Raw genomic sequence first — 19,542 nt, forward strand, 5'->3', positions numbered from 1 at the left:
GCAGCCCGAAAGATGGAAAGATCTCCTTTCTCCCTGGCCGCCAATTGCTTTCAACAGCCTGACAAAAGCCACAGTGAAGGCTGCTAAGCAACAGGTTACCCAAGCTGCTGCAAACAAAACATTACTGCAGGGGCATGCCAGTGTCAGGTCTCAAGTGATCCTTTTCACCTGTGGCCAAAGTATGTGGTTCCAATAAAAGGGGGTTGGTATGTGTTGGGTTGCTCGTTTATGCCTGGAAACAGGAAGAATAAAGGAAGGAAATGAGGGAGTTAGCAGGCTGTCTCCAGGTGGAGTCCTCTGTGAATTTGCATGTTATTCTACATGTATCAAACCTTCTCTGTGGGACTGAATATCCAGTTCTGGGTGCTGCTGTGTAAGCAGAATGTAAACAAATCAGAACTGGTTCAGAGGAGGACAATAAGGATGCTGGGTGGGTGGTAAGGAAAACAAACTTCGTGAAGAAAAGTTGAAGAGACTGGTCATGCATAGCCCAGGTTAGAAAAGAAAGAGGGAGGTCATAATATTTTTTTCAAATGCCTCAAAGGCTGTCACCAGAGCCGGCTTAATCATTAGGCCTGGTTGGGTGGCTGCCTGAGGTGGCAAGACCCAGGAGGAAGTGAACTCTGCCACCCTCACAGCAAGGGCCCCCAGTGCTGTTACCTTCATTCCCGGATGCCATGGCTCCCCTTCCCATGCTCATCCGCTCCTTTGGTTGTGCAGCTTGTCTTTATTGCTGCTACCCTCCCTCCCTCTGCCTGCTCCCCACTGTGGAAAGGTTAAGCACCATGAGGCCAGGTAAATGTTATGTCAGTATTGGCAGAAAGAGACTCATGAAGAGGAGGTAGCAGGTGCACAGGGGTGATGTGTGCATCAGAAAAGGAAGCAGGTACACATGCAGTAGAGAACACTATGGGCATGTCTGCAGGATGCAGAAGACGAGGCCATGCCAGGGCTCCTCCTTCCACTTTGAGCGGTGGGAGACCTTAGGTCATTGCTGGCTGCCCTAGAAGTGAGGCCAAAGACTTGTTCTCTGTTGCCTTGGCGAGCAGGACGAGATCAAATGGGCTTAAATTACAGGTGAGTAAGCTTTGGTTGAACATGCAGAAAACTTTTGGTTGAACATTCAGAAAAACTCCTTTGTGCTAAAAGCAATTCAACAATAAAGCCATTTACCTAAGGCCAAACTAGATATTACTGTACATGCCCCATGTTTTTAGCAGGGGTGCTCCCTTCAGCAATGAAAAACATCCTTTTGTCCTAAAATGAGCTTTTCTTGCCTCCATACATTGCATTTCAGTGTGCTTTGTTTTGTGATTGGTCATCAGGAGGTATATGCACTTAATTTGCAAGTCTGAGAGTCAAGGCACTTCTCTGAGGAAGTCAAACTATGGAAGGAAGAACAAGCTAATCTTAGAGCATATGCATTTCTTTTAACTTCTAGTTTGAACCTCAGAGGGGTAACTGGTTTTCTTTCTCTGGAGCTCTTCAAGCAATGCCTGGACATCCATCAGTTGGGATAAGGATCAAATTCTGCATTTCTTGTCTGGAGCAGGGAGTTGGACTGAATGGGCTGTAACTCTCCCTCCAGTTCTATGATTCTAGGAAGCCCAGAGGCAGAACATAAAGGCAATTGACCTCAGCTGTTTTTTCTCCCACCACCTGGGTATAGAGTATGCAACCTCTTTGCATTTAGCTGCTTCTTCTAGTAAGTATTCATAGCTTTATTTCAATAAATTCACCTAACCTTTCAGCAATAAAAACATGGCAGACCAGAAATTGCACCCCACCAATAAAGAAACTGAGAAGAAAAAGTTATCCACCACATAATAAACAACACTCCAAAATCAGACCACAAATCAAAATATATGATATAATACAGATTCCAAAATTCACAGATCAATTCGTCATCTATATTACATATCTGAATATCAGCCTTCATATCTAAATATCTCCACAGTAAGAAAGGTGGAGTAGAAATCAAACAAATAAATAAAACATATAAGAAGCAGTTGTATATCGAATGACACCTTTTATCATGCACAATTTATAAATGAGCAGAATGAATGAAAGGTTTGTGCATGAAGCCATAATCCAAACTAAGCACTAATGACCTGTCAATCATCTCCAAATGTATATGTATAAGAAGATGCTTTAAGACTTCACCCTAAGCAGCCATATTCCTGATGAAGAAATAATACAGTAGCCTTGTTGTTTTCTAGCTTCTATAACACAGTTTTGTTACATATAAAATTAAATGCAAATGTCAATAAAGTCAACTCTAAGCAATCCCATATTGCTTTGTTTGTGCAACAGGTTCTCACATATGTTGTTTCAAACAAATGAATTGTTTTAGTTATCATTTTAGCTGTATGTCATTTAGCATTCTGATTATCAAAAGGAACACTCAGATTTCGAACTGGCTAGTTCCCTTAGTTGCATGTTTTAGAAGATTACAGGACATGATTTGGCTAAATGGAGGGGTAGTCAAGAGAGGGGATTTGTGGGTCATTTGAACCTTCCCTGGTATTCAGCACATGTACCCCAATAATTTAATTCCTGTTCCCCACATCTTACCTTCAAAACTCTGCTAATGCTTTGTTTCCAAAGCTGCCGCCTTCCAGTTTTGAACATTCTGCTCGCTGAATTTTGGAATCTGCAACAAACTGCTTATTTTGAGTCCTGACTTTGCTGCTCTAAATCCTTACTGAAAAAATTTTGGTGCTCCAGAATCTCTTCCAAAAGTCAGAGACATTGAGATTTTAAATCTCTTAGAAAAACCATAACTAGGGCAGCTCTCGAAAGAGACTGGCCCACTAGCAGAAGCCACTTGGTGCTATAGGAGTTGGAACTAAGCAAACACAACCACCAACATAGCTTCAGTGTTGTTATGGTAGTGTTGACTTATGAAACTACTGTGTTAGATTTGCATATCTGACTTAGCAGTATTCTGGTGCCCCGTTTAGGCATACTACATAATTGGTTTTGTTTGTTCTTTGGACCTTAGGCGAGCACTGCTTTCCTATGCCTGGCAAATAAAGTTATTGGCTGTAAAAAAAACTCTTCAACTTGACACTGGCCGAGCTATAATTTGATAACTAATTTGGAGCTGCAGGTTTATCAAGTTGTGTTATTTGACTACAGCTCCCAAAATCCCCCCAGCTAGTATGGCTAGTATGGCTAGTTGCCCTGTTGACCAGGAGATTCAAGTAATAACAGCCCCAAAAAGTAACTTGTATATGAACTGCTTGGAACTCCCTGTGGATGTCCTCTCCAGAAATCCATGTGGGTGTCTCCACCATGACCAGCATCCAAATCTTCACCTGCAATGCTAATGTAATAGATTAGGGATTGTGATCATTTCAACTGAGGAAGTATTGTATTAGATAATTTCATTTCTAAACCTGATAGCTGTGGGGCATCCTGAAATCAAACATCAATAATGGCTAAATAACAAACAGCAAACTGGGAAGAGCTGTTTCTGCTTCTGCTTCAGTTCCAGGGACATTTGTCTCACTGCCGCTCGAAGACAGAGACACTAAACTAGATCGACCTTGCCCTTACCCATTTTCTAGGTGCTCTTTGTTATTAGTGACAGACAAGCCCATTCGTATCCCTCCTTTGGTGTAAATATTTACTTACTCACTAACTTACCTACTTAATTAGTTCTCTAGAAGTGGATTGCTTCCTTCATATATTGTTTCCCTTACCCAGATAACCATGTAGGTGTTTAATCGTGTTGTTATGTGCTATCAAGTCACCTCCAATCTATAACCAACCTATGAATAAGTGATCTCCAGAATGTCCTGTCTTCAACAGCTCTGCTCAGCTTTTGTAAACTCAAGCCTGTGGCTCCCTTTAGAGAGTCAACCCATCACATTTTTTGGTCTTCCTCTTTTCCTGCTGCCTTCAACCGTCATTATTGTTTCTTACCTTCTCATGATGTGCCCAAAGTAGGACAGCCTCAATGTCATCATTTTTTTTCCCTAGAGATAGTTCAGGCTTGATATAATCTAGGACCCACTTATTTGTCTTTCTGGCAAGTCCAGAGTATCCACAAAGCTCTCTTCCAGCATCATATTGTTCAATACAGAACTTTTCTGTCAAGAGACACATGCTGTGTTAAATCTCAGCCAAAATCCCAACTACTCTTTCTAATAAAAGTTGAATTGTTCCCTAAGCCAGTGGTTCTCAACCTTGGGTAACCCAGGCGTTCTTGGACTGCAAATCCCAGAAACCTTCACCACTCGCTGTGCTGGCTGAGGTTTCTGGGAGTTGCAGTCTGAGATCACTTGGGTTAATTAAGATTGGGAACCACTGTCCTAAGCAATTGATGAGAGAGGTGGTAGTGATCTTAAAGTTGCTTGGATAAACTGTATATTTCCATTGTTTAGACCAGTGGTTCTTAATTTTTGTTACTCGGATGTTTTTGAACTGCAACTCCCAGAAACCCCAGCCAGCACAGTTGGTGGTGAAGGCTTCTGGGAGTTGCAGTCCAAAACTCCTGAGTAACCCAAGGTTAAGAACCAGTGGTTTAGACAGTAGTTTTGCAAACAAGGAAAAGAAAGAACCAATATCCTGTAAATTAGGCATACAATTAAATTGGTTCATGCTGTGTACCGCTGAGATAATACTGCGCAGAATGAACAGCTCATCAAAATTAAAATCTGCTTTTGCCTTAAAAACCCATAGCCAGAAGCAGGTCACTTAAAAAGGAGTGGATTTCTCTTGTGCAGCAAAATGTACAAAGTAGAGTTGTGGTGCCCTCAAGTGGCAAGTAGCATAACAAGAACTCCACAGTGTTGGATTTTGTAAACATTGAAGTGGGGTTGTTGGGGAGGAGAAACCTATTTGAAAGTGTTTTAAGATCATCATTTAATATGTCTCAATTGCGACATGAAACCAAGGAAATACACAGCCATGTGGCTCGCCTGCCAAATCCGATAAGAGGGTTAAGTTAATGTCTTATCAGATCACTGAAATACCATTAAGGAAGTGAAGTTCTGAAGTGTTGCCAGGCTTTTGACCTCTGAACAATTCATCCAGACTAGGCATTGCAGAATTGGGATGAGGATGTTGGAGGTGTCCCAAAATCATCCTGACTACATGTTGAGATTTCAAGTGTCTATCCTTAAAACTGCAAAATTAAGGGTTCAGCTTCAGGTATTGGTGTCATGGTACCTATGAGCTTTCACCTCAGAGAATATAATGGTCACTTGTTTTTCACTATCAGTGCTGTAGACAGAAGGATGATGGTCACTCAGTGAATTCTCTGTTGAAATTAATCGTTCAAGGTTTCCATGAAAGACAGCAAGACAGAATCAAGGCAGGGTGGAGGAGAGGCAGTGCTGACACATGCAGAGAAACAGCCATCATTTCTGGCAAAATCCAAAGAAACCAAACAAAACAAAAGGCAAAAACATGTGGCAACTTAAAGACTATTATATTTTACTGTAAGCTTTCGTGGACATGTCCACTTTGTGTGACACATGGAAACAGAATTAAATTTTGGATGAAATAGTTTCACAAGCAGAACATTCTAAATACGCCTTGGTTACATGCCAAGGTACATGGACATTCTGTTGCATATAAAATGGCAAGCTGTCTACTCAATATAGTGCTTTCGTTTTCATGAAGTCATAGATGTTGATCCAATACAAGAGATTACAAGCAAAGAAACAGAAACATGATTGCAGAGTAGAGATGGGGACGAATATAAAAACAGATCGCTTTTTCCAATGACTATAGCCAATTCATTAAATATTCATCGATCCGTATTTGTGGGTTCCAGAGACCCCCATGAATATGAAGGGACGAATATTTGCCTGTTTTTATTCATCCTTCATATTTAAAACACACACACACAGACACACCATTCTGCCTACTGCCGCTGATCAGCTGATCGGCGGCAGAAAGGCAGCCACCACCCCACACAGCCACCCAATACCACCCCCTATCCCCCATTCCCTTCCTTTCCCTACCTTAGGTCCCACCCCACCCCACCCCCACCGACACCTTCTTACCTTAATCACTGTTGCATCGCAACCATGCATGTAAAAAGGGAGACTGGCTGCCCTTGGCAAAGTGGCAGCTGCAGCTTCATTTACGGTAGGGAAGCTGCAACTGCCATCTTTGCAAAGGGCAGCCTGGATTAATTTAGCCTGCCTTAACGGAATACAGGCTGCCCTTTGCAAAGATGGCAGCTGCAGCTTCCCTATCCTAAATGAAGCCACAGCCGCCATCTTTGCAAAGGGCAGCCAGTCTCCCTTTTTACGCGCCATGGCTGCGAAGGTCTGATGGAGACCTCAGCAGCAGCTATTAATGTAAGAGGGTGTTGGTGGGAGTGGGGTGGAGGCTAAGGTAGGGAAAGGAAGAGGTGTGGGGGTAGGCTGTTGGCATGGCTGGCTGTGTGTGTGTGGGGTGGCTGACTATCAGCTTCTGATCAGCTGATTGGCAGCCGGTAGGCAGAATGGACTTCTGTGCTGTGTGGTAAACTATCCTGGGGGGGACCCAATTTGTGGGTGAGTAACTCGGATGTCCACTATCCAATCTTCACCAAAGTTGGCAGGCGTGTTGGGGAAAGACATTGGAAGCTCTGTTGTGATTCTGGAGTCTCTAAGCACCTGGGAGGAGCTTTCCTGATGGGTCCTCTTTGTGACTATATTAATTCAGGGGTTCATGATCCAATGTTCACCAAACTTTCAGAAGTTGTAGGAAAGCATATGAGGAAGCTTCCCTGCATATTTGGTGTCTCTGGGTGCTTAGGGGCCAGTTTTAAAGCAGTTTAAAGTGAAGTCAAACCAACAGATCGAGCCATCAATTCATCAAAGAATATTCGTATATCCGTATTCGTTGATCCGTTAAACTTGACAAATAATGGATCAAAATTAATTGCCCTTTTTTTAAAAAAAATGTCCCCATCTCTATTGCAGAGAGTCAGGGAAGAAAGAGGAAACATAACTAAGTTACACATTGAGCTCAGTTGACCTCAACAGCATGAAAGTAGACATATACATATACTGGTAATAATATACCCATCCAGTTTCAGGGAAATGCAAGTTGCTAAGAGCAGACGTGATCATGAAACTGATCTTTAGTCTGCAAGACAGAAGCATTTCAGACCTTCCACTGCCTTCACTGACATGCATTTGGCTGAAGAAATAAGGGTGAGATGGTTGTATTCTTTAGCTAAGGGCTGGCAAAATGCAAAATCTGCCAAGAACCCTAGCTTTAAGGGGACAATATTGCATAAAAACATGATCAGTATGTTGATGACTTGCTGTTAGAACCATTTCTGTCCTCTCTTTGGAGTGCTGAAAGAAAGGAAGAAAAGGCATCACAAGGCAACCCAAAAGCCCCACCTCCCTTGTCCTTCAGTTCTCTTCTCAAATTCGTTATCATTGGCAATTGAGGCTCACGACTCCGGTGTCACAGGGATGGTGAATCTGCAACAGATCTAGCCAAATTGTTGGCCCCTATTCCCCAAGTAGGTCCAGCACCATGGAGAGCTCCTGTAAAAATTGAGCTAAAGCCCAGGACTCACCCTCCCCTATAACATTAGAATTGCTAGCTTAAAATGTTCCTTACTGCATATCACTTAACTGCTTGAGCTCATTTTAAATTGGCTTGGCCACCATGCATTCATTCATGAGAACCACCCAAAGCCACAAACATATTGTAACATATTTGCAACGCTAGATCCCATGTAGGTGCTATTCATACAAATTGATAACTTCCTCATGGAGAACAGGAATGTACTTCATGTGCTTTACACTGTGAAGTTTAAAAAAACCCTCAGCTCTGGAAATTTTTCAGTTTGATGGCCAGGGATATGAAAGAATATCCTGGAAAAAATCAGCCAATTTTTACTTATTTAGAGTGTGTAAGATGCGGCAAGCTGTAAGTCCGATTACATAAATACAACCAAATGCTCTCTGCCATTCCAGAGGTAATGATTTTTCTGCTACTTATGGGAAATGTAATCTAAAACATATTTAGGGCATGGGGTTCCTTCCATGAGGTTGTAAATTCTTATCCTATCTCTGATGTTGGCAAAGGAGCAGCTAATGTCAGCACCTAGTGTATTTGGAAATTGCCAAGAGCCAAGTTCTCTAACAGGCCTGTTGCTCATACCTGCTTTCAATATCTGTTCTAAAGTAACTGCAACCCTAATGCTGTTCCGCTATTTTGAACAGCACCAAGTATCTAACTCTGGCTGAAATCCTGTTGCATAGTACAAGCGAAATCGTAACTTCTGCTTCATTCCTCTGTGGTAAACAAACCATCCCTGCCATGATTTTTGGGGGTGCATGCACATGCTGGCTTAATGCAGGTGCACACAAACCCAAATAATCACAGTGGAGATGCTTTAATGTGCATTCACCACCCAACACATTCAAGTCACTGTGGCCAAAATCCTGTTGCTTAGCATCAGCTAAATTATAACTTTTAGTTCATTCTTCATAGTGTACTTGGGCTCCATTCATTCTACCACCTGCTCAAAAAACTGCTCGATACACTCAGGTAAGAATTTCCATAAGTTTGGTTTAAAACAAGAGACGAACCAAAAACAAATCTTCCTCAAACCCAAATTTAGGAGGAGGGACTGAAGTGGGTGCAGGTTCTTCCTTTTAGTATTATACAGTAGGACTCCGTTTCTGTGGGGGATCAGTTTCAAGCCCCCCATGGATGCTGAAAAATGTGGAACACTATTTCAATAGAAAATGCTATAGAGAGCATGGCATCTAGTTCCCTCTAGTGACCAGTTCTGGAAACTTCATCATTAAACATATAAAAGTGAATCAGTGGATATTGATCCCGTGGATAAGGGGGTCCCACTGTATACTTATTGTTACTAACTTAAACATTGTCTTTTAATTGTTGTAGGACATCTTGTGGTCCTTTTTTAGGAGAAAGGCGGGTTTTAAATATTTTAAATCAATAAATAAACACCAGGTTTGGAGTTTCAGCTCACATCTGAGTCTATCTCGGGTTCATACAGGATACAAGAGTGCACATCAAAATACTTGATATTTAATCCTGATCTTTTGTATGTTTTCATTAGCTCAATAATCTGTATAACATCTATATAAAATAAGCAGTTTTTGCTATCCCTAGGCTGCAGATGAAGCTGAGCATCATCATCTGGATTTAGCCAATTAGGGAGCTAGTTCTTTGCAGTGGGATTTGAACTGCACATTTCCTGGCACCTACTTTGAAGAATCCCACATAAAAGGTCTAAAGCAATTGTTTCTGGAAACAGGTTTCATGTTCATGTTCCAAACTACTTGGCCAGGATGCTCTTTTATATTATAAATGGTTCCATGTTCACATAAATCGTGTTACAGAGGCTCAAAGGCAAATTGGTGTCATAAAAGATATTGCGTTAACCTGGCTTCTTTCATATCTGCTACTCACAGTTCTTCCAGGGGACTTGGGATTTAACTTATTTTATCTTCACATAGTTTGGTTGGCAATTGGTAGCTGGGCTAAAGATGCCCAGTGAGCTAAAAGATACTTGAATACATTTTTTTCCAAGGCAAAAAGAAGCACTACCAGCAGCTACATGACCGTGATTTCCCCTTTCTTACACCTCCAATAATTTTGGCCATAAATGTGTATACGTGACACACAGCTGGCAGAAAGTATGGTAGGTAGTGTTACCCTGTGACAACTCTGAAACATTACCATTTTTAGAAAAATGAAAGGAAGCCCAAAAGCTCTCAGAAACAGCTAGAACAGTTCTAGAGCTTGTGCTTTAAAAATAACTTCTTTAAATTCTGGAGCACAATTGAAGAACACACGTTCCATACACAGAATTGTCTGTTAGATACTCATTTTGTCTACATAGAGAAGTATGAAGTCAACATTTTCTTTTCTGTTCAAGATTTTATTTCAGAGATTGCAAAGTTTTTATAATTTTTCATCAATAAATATCAAAACTTTATGACTGCTTCCAAACCTTTACTGCCGTGCTGTTTCATACTTTCATACATTTCTTCTGTGTTTCAGAATACACTTGTATGTTTTCTTGGAATTCTGGTATCTTATAACCTGCTTTTTTAATTTCTTGGAAATCAAAAGATTTGATGCCAGCTGACCTCTTATAAACAAAATAGATTTATAGTTCTTTTGTGGTTCCATTAAATGGCCCTAACTTTTCAGCTACCAACTGTTCCCAATTCTTTAGTCTCCGCTACACCCAAGCTAGCTTGGATCCTGGGGGGGATCCTAGCTAGCTTGGGTGTAGCGGATCCCATCCTGAACAAAAGTAGCCTGTACCAAGAGCACTAGCTCCACACCAATGTGTGGTTAAAAACAGAGAGAAAGAGGAGTGGATTCTAGAAGAGATGTTTGCGTTCTTCAGCTGAAAAGGTTGTATGCTACTGTATGGTCCAGTTCACATGCACTCATCAGATTTTTCTGGCCCATGCAATTCCCTTTCGCTGCACATACAGCTTACACTCTGAACTTCTCACTGCACATACAGCTTACACTACGCACTTCTCCTGCTCAACCTTTCACAATGGGAAACATCACCTGCTGTGGGGCCCTGGGCCATCCTATATGACTGATAAGAAGAGGATCCATATAACAGTTTGGAGATGAAGACTCGTATATAACATGCCGTTAATTTTTATCTTGTTGATTTTGCCATTGGTTCATTGAGTAATCACATCTTGCAACTAGCAAAGCACGGTCGATTTTGGCCAACATGTGTCATCAAGGTGATATATTAAGAACTGTTGGATAGCTCAGTGGCTTAGGTACCTGGCTGAGGAGCCAAATGTTTGGAGTTTGATTTCCCCCCTCTGCCTCCTTGACAGGGGCTGCATGTGATGATCCATAGGGTCCCTGCCTGCTCTGCAGTTCTCGGATGATAATAATGATGAACTCCTGACTCAATATGTTCATCTAATCTATTCAATAGAATAGCTTTGTTCCATTTACTTATAAAACTGTGACTGTATTTTAAGGATTTTGTCAGTTCATTTTTCAGAGTTCCATGATTTTGAGGAGGGGGAGGTTTACCAGATCCAAAAGGGAACAGATCTCAAGCCTTTGATCATAAAATATAAAATAATAGGACATTTCAACACATCTGAAATACATCTCCCCATCCACAAGGTAATCTCTGTCAGCCTCTGTAAAACACTGGGCAAAAGAGTGGCCAAAGGGTGACTCGTGGGCAAATTCAAATCCCGACATCTCAGTCTTGGAAATAAAGCACCATTTGCAAACAAAAGATAGTGTGGCATTGTGCTAAAACGTAGGAACTATGATCAAGGAGAACTCAAGTTCAAATGGCCGTTCAGCCATTGGGTGACTTTAGGCGATTCACTTTTCAGCTTGATCTACCTTACAGGATAGTTGGGAGGTTATATAATGGGGAAGAATTGTTTTAAATCAGTGAATGAAAGCCTGGATATAGATGCATAGAACAGAAACTGTAAACTCAAACCCCGTCCCTTAACTCACATTTCTACCATACAACCCAGCAGCACTGGCCAGTGACCAGGAAGGCTGTGTCTTGATCCGAGAGCAGCTGAATTGAGGCAAAAAGAGACAAACCGATGGAGTCATGATCAAAACTCACGTGTCTTTAGAAAAGGGATGGAGAACGGATCCCTCTATAAAAGTCGCAAGTTTTTTTTCCCCCAGACTAGAATTGTCACATTATAGTGCCCAGGAATTCTAGCCTTCTTCCAATGCATTTGATCTACTTAGATGCTCCATTCAAACAGCTCCGTGCTTATTTCTTAAGGGGTGCTTTATTTTGCTTTCTCTATTAATTACGGGAAATCTTTCAGGCATAACAACTGTTTTTTTTTTTAAAAAAAAAGTTTGTGTATTAATTAGAGGGCATTTCCATGACTACAGGTTGCTCACCCCTTCATGGCGAGCAAACACTGCAAGAAAAGCCTTTCTTACAGCGAAATTGAAAAGAGAGTTGCAGGCGTCCACCGCCACGCAGGAGCGAGAAACTTTTCGTGCCCCCCCGTGCCTCCCGTTTTGTGCCCATTAAAGGCACAGGAGCCCCCCCTTTTTTTTCATTTTTTTCTTTTTTCTTTTTTTCTTTTCTTTTTCCCCCCCCCTTTTTTTTTTTTTTTTTTTTTTTTTTTTTTTTTTTGGCTCGGCAGCTGGTCACCACAATAGGAGATCCGTCTCCGGAGACCCCCCCCCCCTTCCTTCTTGGCTCCAGGGGGCCTCCGAGACGCTCCTGAGCTAAGGACCAAAGCAAACACGGTCACCTGCATTTCTTTGATGTTCTCCATGGGAGCGACGGGCTGGCTCGGTCTGGGCAGATGCTGCGAACGCTGGGAAGCGGACTGGCTCGGGCGGGCGGCCGGCGCCTGGCGATCCTTCTGCCGGTTCTCCATCTCCGGGAGCTGCCTTTGAGGGGCAAGGCGCCGCCGGGCCCTCCTCCTCCTCTTCCTTTGCCCGTCCCCCTTCCCTGAGGCGCCAGCCACCCGCCGCCGTTTCCATGGTGAGCGTGAATCCTTGGCCACTTTTGCCCGGCTGCTGCGTCGCCTCCCCTTCGAGCAGGTTTCCCCCGGGCTCTGTGCTCGCCCTCCCTTGCCAGTTGGCGGTAGAATCCGCAGTCGTCGAATGGCCGGCCGGCTGGCCGGCGACAGGACATTATTTGCATAACACTGCCGGGAAGGGTTCCCCTGCTTCGGGGAATTCAAGCCATGCGTGCCCGAAACTCTCTCCTCTCACCACCACCACCACCAGCCCGTTACCTTGGCGAATGGGGTCAACAGGAGGACTGTCTCCAGACTTCCTACCCCTGAGAAACGCTCTCCCCAAGGCTCCGCTGAGGCACTGGAACAGCTGAGGGAGGGCAAAAGATGGGGCCCTGCCCCTCACTCTGGTGACTGTCACAACCGGTCCGCTTTGCTTCAGAAAGAGCCTCCCTCTTGGCAGTCAAAATACAGCGGCAATAAATCAAGGACTAATTATTTGCTGGCCTCTGTGATTTCCCCCCCAAATCTGTTGCCTCGATCTACCTAATGGCAGGGCTGGCTTTGTCTTTGTACAGGGATGTGTCCCTTGAAGGACCATGGGCACCAAATCCAGAATTTGTGTTCCCTAGTCTAAAGGAGTCTGGAGTGTCTTCAAGAACAGAGGTTCTTGGGTAAGCCAGGTGTTCTTGGACTGCAACTCCAAGAAACCCCAGGCAGCAGAGCTGGTGGTGAAGGCTTCTGGGAATTGCAGTCCAAGAACACCTGGATTACCCAAAGTTGGGAAGCACTATTCTGGAGCCACACGTGCCATTCTCAGGAGTAAACCTATTTAAAGGGTTGGGCATCAGGCAGAAACATCACATTTTGCTACCTAATCTGAAGTTCAGAATTGCACCCTTCCCCATTTCACCCACAAAAGGCAACCAGTCTGGAAGATGCAGCCTCCGTTGATACTAGTGATGGGACAGTATCACCCACCACATCTGAAGCCAGTGGGTTAAGTTTAGAGAGGCACACCAACCTGCCCAGAACACTAAACTTTGTTCTTCAACAACAGTGGATGGTTATGGAGCTTGCATTATTATATCTCAGGGCCAGCTGAAGTTTTGCAGCTCGAAATAGAGCTGATTTAAGTGGTGAACTATGCCTGATTATGCTCTTACATTTTGTTCTAATGGCTTTCACAGCTTCGGAAATTGCAATTTACCTTGTTTCAGAGGACTGGGGGATGGGTTAATGTTCTGCTCATCCTTCCATCATCCCATTTGCCAAGTTATTAAATGGCTGGAAACAGGACTACAATATTATGGCCAATGGCACTGAATCAGGCATTCCTCCATATCAGTCAACCTTAGATATGGTCCTCAGGGAATTCTGGTATTTCCTTAGCCTAAACAATAGTAGAAGAGGGGGAATTAAATGATACAGAAGTTTTCATCATTCCAGAACTTTTAAAAGTTGCTTTTTGGACCACTAATTGCAAAATCCCCAGCCTCTGCAGCCATGCTGACTGTGCGATTCTGGGACTGATCAAAATAATCCTAATAGTAACGTAACATTCCAACATTTAGTGCAGTTCCAATAGCTTCAAAGCAATCAATGCATCCAAAGTGCTTCAAGGCATAAAAATCTGGAGGAGCAAACATTGGGGAATTGTTAAATTGTATCTATTGAATCTTGGCTCTTAAACAAGCCATGTAGATGTTGATTCTGCTTTTCTAGGGGGGGAATGTGTCTGCGTGAGAGTGTGTGTATGTGCGGAAGCAGAGTCTACAGGCTTCTGTGAAATTAAAAATTAATTAATTAATAAATTAAAACTAAAAACTCACCAGACTCACAGATCTGTTTCCCTAAGAAGAAAGTTTTTATTTCCTTCAGTACTGATACTGAGAGCAAGGCATCCTCAAAATATTGCAGTAATTAAGACAGAAGTCTGTGAATTATTCCCAGAAACTAATGGCATAAACTACAAAAAACAACTGAAAGTGTATAAGTTGTATATCCATACATACATACAATAGTACCTCGGCTTATGTACACCTTAGTTTATGTAATTTTCAGTTTATGAGCCAATATCCTTAAGAAATAATGTCTTGGTTTACGTTTTTATGGGGGGGGTTCAGTGTATGAAAAGGACGCATTGCGCCTGGAGGTTTCTAGGGCTGCCCCTATTGCTATGGCAATTCGCGTTTCATTTTAAGTAATTTCTGCATTACGTTACATCCCAGATGATGGATTAATTCCGTAAACTGAGGTACTACTTTACACACACACACACACACACACACACACACACACACACACACACACACACATACAGTGTTTCCCTTATTTTGGGGGTAGGCCTTATATTACGAGCATCCTGAAAAATCACACTAGGGCTTATTTTCAGGTTAGGTCTTATTTTGGGGGGAAATAGGGTACTTACTTACTTACTTACTTACTTACTTACTTACTTACTTACTTACTTACTTACTTACTTACTTACTTACTTACTTACTTACTTACTTACTTACTTACTTACTTACTTACTTATTTTGTATACTGTTCATCCAGTGAGAAGCTGCTGTCCTGAGCGGTTTGCAACAGCATTATAATCACAATCACACCCCTAATAAAATCTATCAGATGAAATTTAAATACAAGAAAAATAAAGAGAGCAAGAATAAAGCCGTATGATGATAGCTGAGGTAGGTGATACAACTGAGGGTCAACAACAACAAAAAAAGAACCAAAGATCTAGAGTCAAAATGGACAATGTAGTTGTGGCACCCATCCCTCCCCCTGGTATACCGCTGCTTGAAAATGCTTGTTGTTTAGTCATTAAGTAGTGTCCGACTCTTCGTGACCCCATAGACCAGGGCATGCCAGGCCCTCCTGTCTTCCACTGCCTCCCAGAGTTGGGTCAAATTCATGTTGGTCGCTTTGATGATACTGTCCAACCATCTCATCCTCTGTCGTCCCCTTCTCCTCTTGCCTTCACACTTTCCTAATATCAGGGTCTTTTCCAGGGAGTCTCCTCTTCTCATGAGATGGCCAAAGTATTGGAGCCTCAGCTTCAGGATCTGTCCTTCCAGTGAGCACTCAGGGTTGATTTCCTTCAAAATGGATAGGTTTGTTCTCTTTGCAGTCCAGGGGAATCTCAAGAGTGGGGACTCAGCACCACAGTTCAAAAGCATCAATTCTTCAGCGGTCAGCCTTCTTTATGGTCCTGCTCTCACTTCCATACATCACTGCAGGAAAAACCATAGCTTTGACTAAGCAGACCTTTGTCAGCAAGGTGATGTCTCTGCTTTTTAAGATGCTGTTGAGGTTTCTCATTGCTTTCCTCCCAAGAAGCAGGTGTCTTTTAATTTTGTGGCTGCTGTCACCATCTGCAGTGATCATGGAGCCCAAGAAAGTAAAATCTGTCACTGCCTCCATATCTTCCCCTTCTATTTGTCAGGAGGTGATGGGACCAGTGGCCATGATCTTAGTTTTTTTTTTTTTATGTTGAACTTCAGACCATTTTTGACACTCTGCTCTTTCATCCTCATTAAGAGGTTCTTTAATTTTTCCTCACTTTCTGCCATCAGAGTTGTATAATCTGCATATCTGAGGTTGTTGATATTTCTTCCAGGAATCCTAATTCCAGCTTGGGATTCATCCGGTCCTGCCTTTCACATGATGTATTCTGCATATAAGTTAAATAAGCAGGGAGACAATATATAGCCTTGTTGTACTCCTTTTTCAATTTTGAACCAATCAGTTGTTCCATATTCAGTTCTAACTGTTGCTTCCTGTCCCACATATAGATTTCTCAGGAGACAGATAAGGTGGTCAGGCACTCCCATTTCTTTAAGAACTTGCCATAGTTTGCTCTGGTCCACACAGTCAAAGGCTTTTGCGTAGTCAGTGAAGCAGAAGTAGATGTTTTTCTGGAACTCTCTGGCTTTCTCCATAATCCAGCACATGTTAGCAATTTGGTCTCTAGTGCCTCTGCCCCTTCAAAATCCAACTTGTACTTCTGGAAGTTCTCGGTCCACATACTGCTGAAGCCTACCTTGTAGGATTTTGAGCATAACCTTGCTAGCATGTGAAATGAGTGCAATTGTACGGTAGTTGGAGCATTCTTTGGCACTGCCCTTCTTTTGGATTAGGATGTAGACTGATCCTTTCCAATACTCTGGCCACTGCTGAATTTTCCAGACTTGCTGGCATATTGGGTGTAGCACCTTAACAGCATCATCTTTTAAGATTTGAAATAGTTCAACTGGAATGCCATCTCCTTTACTGGACTTGTTGTTAGCCATGCTTTCCAAGGCCCACTTGACTTTGCTCTCCAGGATGTCTTGGCTCAAGGTCAGCAACCACACTATCTGAGTTGTCCGGGACATCCAGATCTTTCTGATATAATTCCTCTGTGTATTCTTGCCACCTCTTCTTGATGTCTTCTGCTTCTGTTAGGTACGTAACATCTGTGTCCTTTATCATGTCCATCTTTGCACAAAATGTTCCTCTAATATCTCCAATTTTCTTGAACCGATCTCTGGTTTTTCCCTTTCTATTATTTTCCTCTATATCTTTGCACTGTTCATTTAAGAAGGCCCTCTTGTCTCTCCTTGCTATTCTTTGAAAATCTGCATTCAATTTTCTGAAGCTTTCCCTATCTCCCTTGCATTTTGTTTCCCTTCTCTTCTCTGCTATTTGTAAGACCTCGTTGGATAGCCATTTTGCTTTCTTGCATTTCCTTTTCTTTGGGATGGTTTTTGTTGCTGCCTCCTGTACAATGTTATGAGCCTCCAGCCATAGTTCTTCAGGCACTCTGTCCACCAAATCTAGTTCCTTAAATCTGTTCTTCACTTCCACTGTGTATTCATAAGGGATTAGGTTTAGATTATACCTGACTAGCCCAGTGGTTTTTCCTACTTTCTTCAGTTTAAGCTTGAATTTTGCTATAAGAAGCTGATGATCAGAGCCACAATCAGCTCCAAGTCTTGTTTTTGCTGACTGTATAGAGCTTCTCCATCTTTGGCTGCAGAGAACATAATCAATGTGATTTCGGTATTGTCCATCTGGTGATATCCATGTGTAGAGTCGCCTCTTGTGTTGTTGGAAAACGGTGTGATGACCAGCTTGTTCTCTCGACAAAACTCTATTAGTCTTTGCCCTGCTTCGTTTTGAACTCCAAGGCCAAACCTATCTGTTGTTCCTTTTATCTCTTGACTCCCTTTAGACTTCCAGTCCCCTATATCCAAAAGAGCATCTTTCTTTGGTGTCAGTTCTAGAACGTGTGGTAAGTCTTCATAGAATTGGTCAGTTTCAGCCTCTTCAGCATTGGTGGTTGGTGCATAAACTTGGATTAATGTGATGTTGAAAGGTCTGCCTTGCATTCGTATTGAAATCATTCTATCATTTTTGAGATTATATGCCATTACAGTTTTTCCCACTCTTTTGTTGACTATGAGGGCTACTCCATTTCTTCTATGGGATTCTTGCCCACAATAGTAAATATGATAATTGTCTGAATTGAATTCACCCATTCCTGTCCATTTTAGTTCACTGATGCCCAGGATGTCAATGTTTATTCTTGCCACCTCCTGTTTGACCACCTCCAGCTTCCCAAGGTTCATAGATCTTACATTCCAGGTTCCTATGCAGTATTTTTCTTTGCAGCATTGGACTTTCCTTTCACTTCCAGGCGTGTCCACAGCTGAGCGTCCTTTCGGCTTTGGCACAACCACTTCATTAGCTCTGGAGCTACTTGTCCTTGTCCTCCGCTCTTCCTCAGTAGCATGTTGGATGCCTTCTGACCTGAGGGGCCCATCTTCCAGTGTCATATCTTTTAGCCTTTTGTTTCTGCTCATGGGGTATTCTTGGCAAATATACTAGAGTGGCCTGCCAGTTCCTGCTCCAAGTGGATCGTGTTTAGTCAGAATTCTCCACTATGACCTGTCCATCTTGGATGTCCCTGCATGGCATAGCCCATAGCTTCTCTGAATTACTCAAGCCCCTTCACCACGACAAGGCAGCAATTCGTGAAGGGGTTCGAAAATGCTACATATCCACAAACCTCATATTAATAAGCATTGGATTGCAAAGCAAAATGACACCAAGGAATCTGATAGGTGTCAGGTGTTGGACTGAGTTTTGTGAGTCCATCCTCCAGGTGTCACTCTTTGGAGTTCACCTCTCTAGGGATGGGATGCTGGCAATTTGGCAACCCAGCATTTGGGGTCCATCCTTATGTTTTCAGGACATTCCATTTAGGTATGCTCAAAAGCACTCTGGTCTTGTTCTTTGTCTCTCTGTCTCTGTCTCTCCCTCCCTCCCTCCCCCCTCTCTCTTGCATGCTCTGGAGCTCCTTCCTTCTGCTGTTGTTGTTGGTGGCAGCCATGGTGGTACTGCTGGAACTCAGATGGTAGCTTTTAAATTAGTAACACAGTATGTTCTGACTGTTACACAAACCAGATCTCAGGGGTCTCAGACTGCCCCTAAAATCCCAAGAATGGGATGCTGGTGGCCTGGCAACCCTAAATGGTGGGGGAATTTCAAAATACATTCCACAGAGGACTTTACAAAACTCAATGGAAAAGAGCTTACCATTCCTCCACACATTTTCCCTCTTCTTCCTTTTTAGTATTTTATTTGATATAATCACCACTAAAAGTAGTAGCAAGATGCACCAGTAGAAGTACTAGTACTAGTACTACTACCAACAACAACAGCAGCAGCGACGACGACGACGACGATGATGACGACGACGACGATAATAATAATAATAATAATAATAATAATAATAATAATAATAATAATAATAATAATAATAATAATAATAATAATAATAATAACAATAACAATAATAACAATAACAAGAACAAGAACAAGAACAAGAACAAGAACAAGAACAAGAACAAGAAGAATATAAGGCTCAATATAAGAAACAACAATTTGAAAATAAATTAACAGTTGGAAAAATAAACCACTGCATGGACAACATCTGAGAAATATTGATGGAAAGCATGCTTATAATTCAATATAGGCATGACTAAAAAAACTGGGGACCATTAAGAAAGAAACTGAATGTTTGATTTTTGCT

The 19,542-nt window shown here is 42.3% G+C and overlaps 1 protein-coding gene across 7 annotated transcripts in view; it reads right to left on the minus strand.

Moving 5' to 3' along the window:
* DNAH5 (dynein axonemal heavy chain 5) overlaps positions 1-12,710 on the minus strand; it is a 201,611-nt gene extending 188,901 nt beyond the window's left edge. For 4 of the 7 annotated variants that reach the window (XM_078391704.1, XM_078391703.1, XM_020781273.3 and 1 more), the window contains exon 1: positions 2,575-2,727. In XM_078391704.1, the coding sequence (XP_078247830.1) occupies positions 2,575-2,631 (57 nt within the window). In that variant the 5' untranslated portion in view covers positions 2,632-2,727. Of the gene's footprint in view, positions 1-2,574; positions 2,728-12,248 lie in introns of those variants that run through there. The other 3 variants (XM_078391701.1, XM_072998500.2, XM_078391705.1) reach the window with 2 other exon arrangements.
* Positions 12,711-19,542: the final 6,832 nt, after the last annotated feature.

This window comes from Pogona vitticeps, chromosome 4, assembly GCF_051106095.1.
Source record: "Pogona vitticeps strain Pit_001003342236 chromosome 4, PviZW2.1, whole genome shotgun sequence".
Taxonomy (NCBI): Eukaryota; Metazoa; Chordata; class Lepidosauria; order Squamata; family Agamidae; genus Pogona; species Pogona vitticeps.